This window comes from Cricetulus griseus, chromosome 8 (assembly GCF_003668045.3).
Source record: "Cricetulus griseus strain 17A/GY chromosome 8, alternate assembly CriGri-PICRH-1.0, whole genome shotgun sequence".
NCBI classification, from domain to species: domain Eukaryota; kingdom Metazoa; phylum Chordata; class Mammalia; order Rodentia; family Cricetidae; genus Cricetulus; species Cricetulus griseus.
Genome location: NC_048601.1, coordinates 15386675 through 15388198, shown reverse-complemented (window position 1 = coordinate 15388198; position 1524 = coordinate 15386675). Strand labels below are relative to the sequence as shown.

The window sequence follows — 1524 nt, the reverse complement described above, 5'->3', positions numbered from 1 at the left end:
CATTTAAGTGGAGTGTACTGATATACTTATCTGTCTATGATTATGGCAAAGGTTACATGGTACTCTTTTATAGACTGTTCCATTGTTTAACTCACAAGTACTTATAGCAAAAATATTTACCATACATGAACTTCTTTGTGTGAGAATTTTTTGTCTCCTTATTTTCTTTTAGGATATGTGAAATGATTCCTTAGATAGTCTGGGGCCCCATGCTTCTAAATTTTTAGCCTATATCTGAGCCACAACATCACTGAAAGAGAAGCCCGCCTCAATTTGCTGTTTCCCCAAATCAGAACAAATGGGTGAGCAGAAAGTACAGCATTTCCAAGAGCCCAGACAGACAAAAGGATGAGGTGTCTTTCCTGAGACCCAGAACTCCAAACTTTTACAAAAAGTGACAGAAAGAAAATAATGTATAACAGTACGGAAATAATGACTGTTTGCAAGGCTCTGGTGTGGGCTGTGGTACTGATGTCTCTGTATCCTTTGGTGCTGTGCTGCACGTTCTTCAGATGTCTCCACAGGGAGAAGATGAGCAGGAAAAATGTCGCCAGGGACATAACAAAAGGTACAGTTGAAAATATAGGATTGGTAAATGAAAGGAGTTCACAAATCTGTGCATAGTTACACAGTCTGGAAGTGTGAGATACATTTTGTTGAACACCCTCAAGACATGTATCAGAGTATATTTTTACAACTACAACATTTAAGAACAGGAGAAATAGAGACACTATCAAGGTCACCAAGATGACATTTCTAACTCTAAACTTTAGGTAAAGAAAAATAATGTTAGAAAAGTTGGATATCTTGAGAAAATAAAAAATGCTTAGGCTTGTAATAAGCCAAAGGTTACAATGACTGATCACTGTCCAAGAGATAAAATAGATTCTTAACATTTTTCCAGTCGAGTAAAATGCTGGGTAATACACAAATATCCACCAATCTAGGAATAACAACCAAAGCAGAGCGATTCTGGCAATGGCCAAAGCAGTGAGGATCTGATCCACTAAAGAAATCTTTCTTCTTTGGACCCAGTCTATGATGTTCTTCAGAGCAATGAATCCATTTCCTAAGGTTCCCATTATGAATTCCACACTGAAAATGATTGCAAATGTTCTCCTTAGGACAGCAACCATTGTCTGTAAAATAATAACCAAATTTCTAATGTCACTACTAAGGATTTGTTAGTACATTCATCCAATGTTTCTTCAAAATATGTATTATACACCTTTTTAAAACTTGTGGATATAATACCACAAAAACAAACACCAAGATTTCTCAATGACCCAGTCCACATGTTTTGCTATGGAAATCTTGGACTGACAGACCACACAGAAACTTCATCAAAATACTAACTAGCTTGTAGGATTCTTGAATCTTCTCTAGTTGATACTGAAGGAAACACTATGTTTTTGTATTATATGCCAACATACGAATAACAATATTTAGTTTCTCTTTTTGTTTGCTTTTCAACATGTTTTATTATCTGGATAATTGAGTATTGGGCAAAGTAATGTTCTAATG

The 1524-nt window shown here is 35.7% G+C and overlaps 1 protein-coding gene across 1 annotated transcript; it reads right to left on the bottom strand.

Moving 5' to 3' along the window:
* Positions 1-215: 215 nt before the first annotated feature.
* On the bottom strand, positions 216-1136 carry LOC107978692 (taste receptor type 2 member 113-like). Its single transcript, XM_027429983.1, has one exon. It carries the CDS (start codon positions 1134-1136, stop codon positions 216-218), a length of 921 nt encoding a protein of 306 aa, XP_027285784.1.
* Positions 1137-1524: the final 388 nt, after the last annotated feature.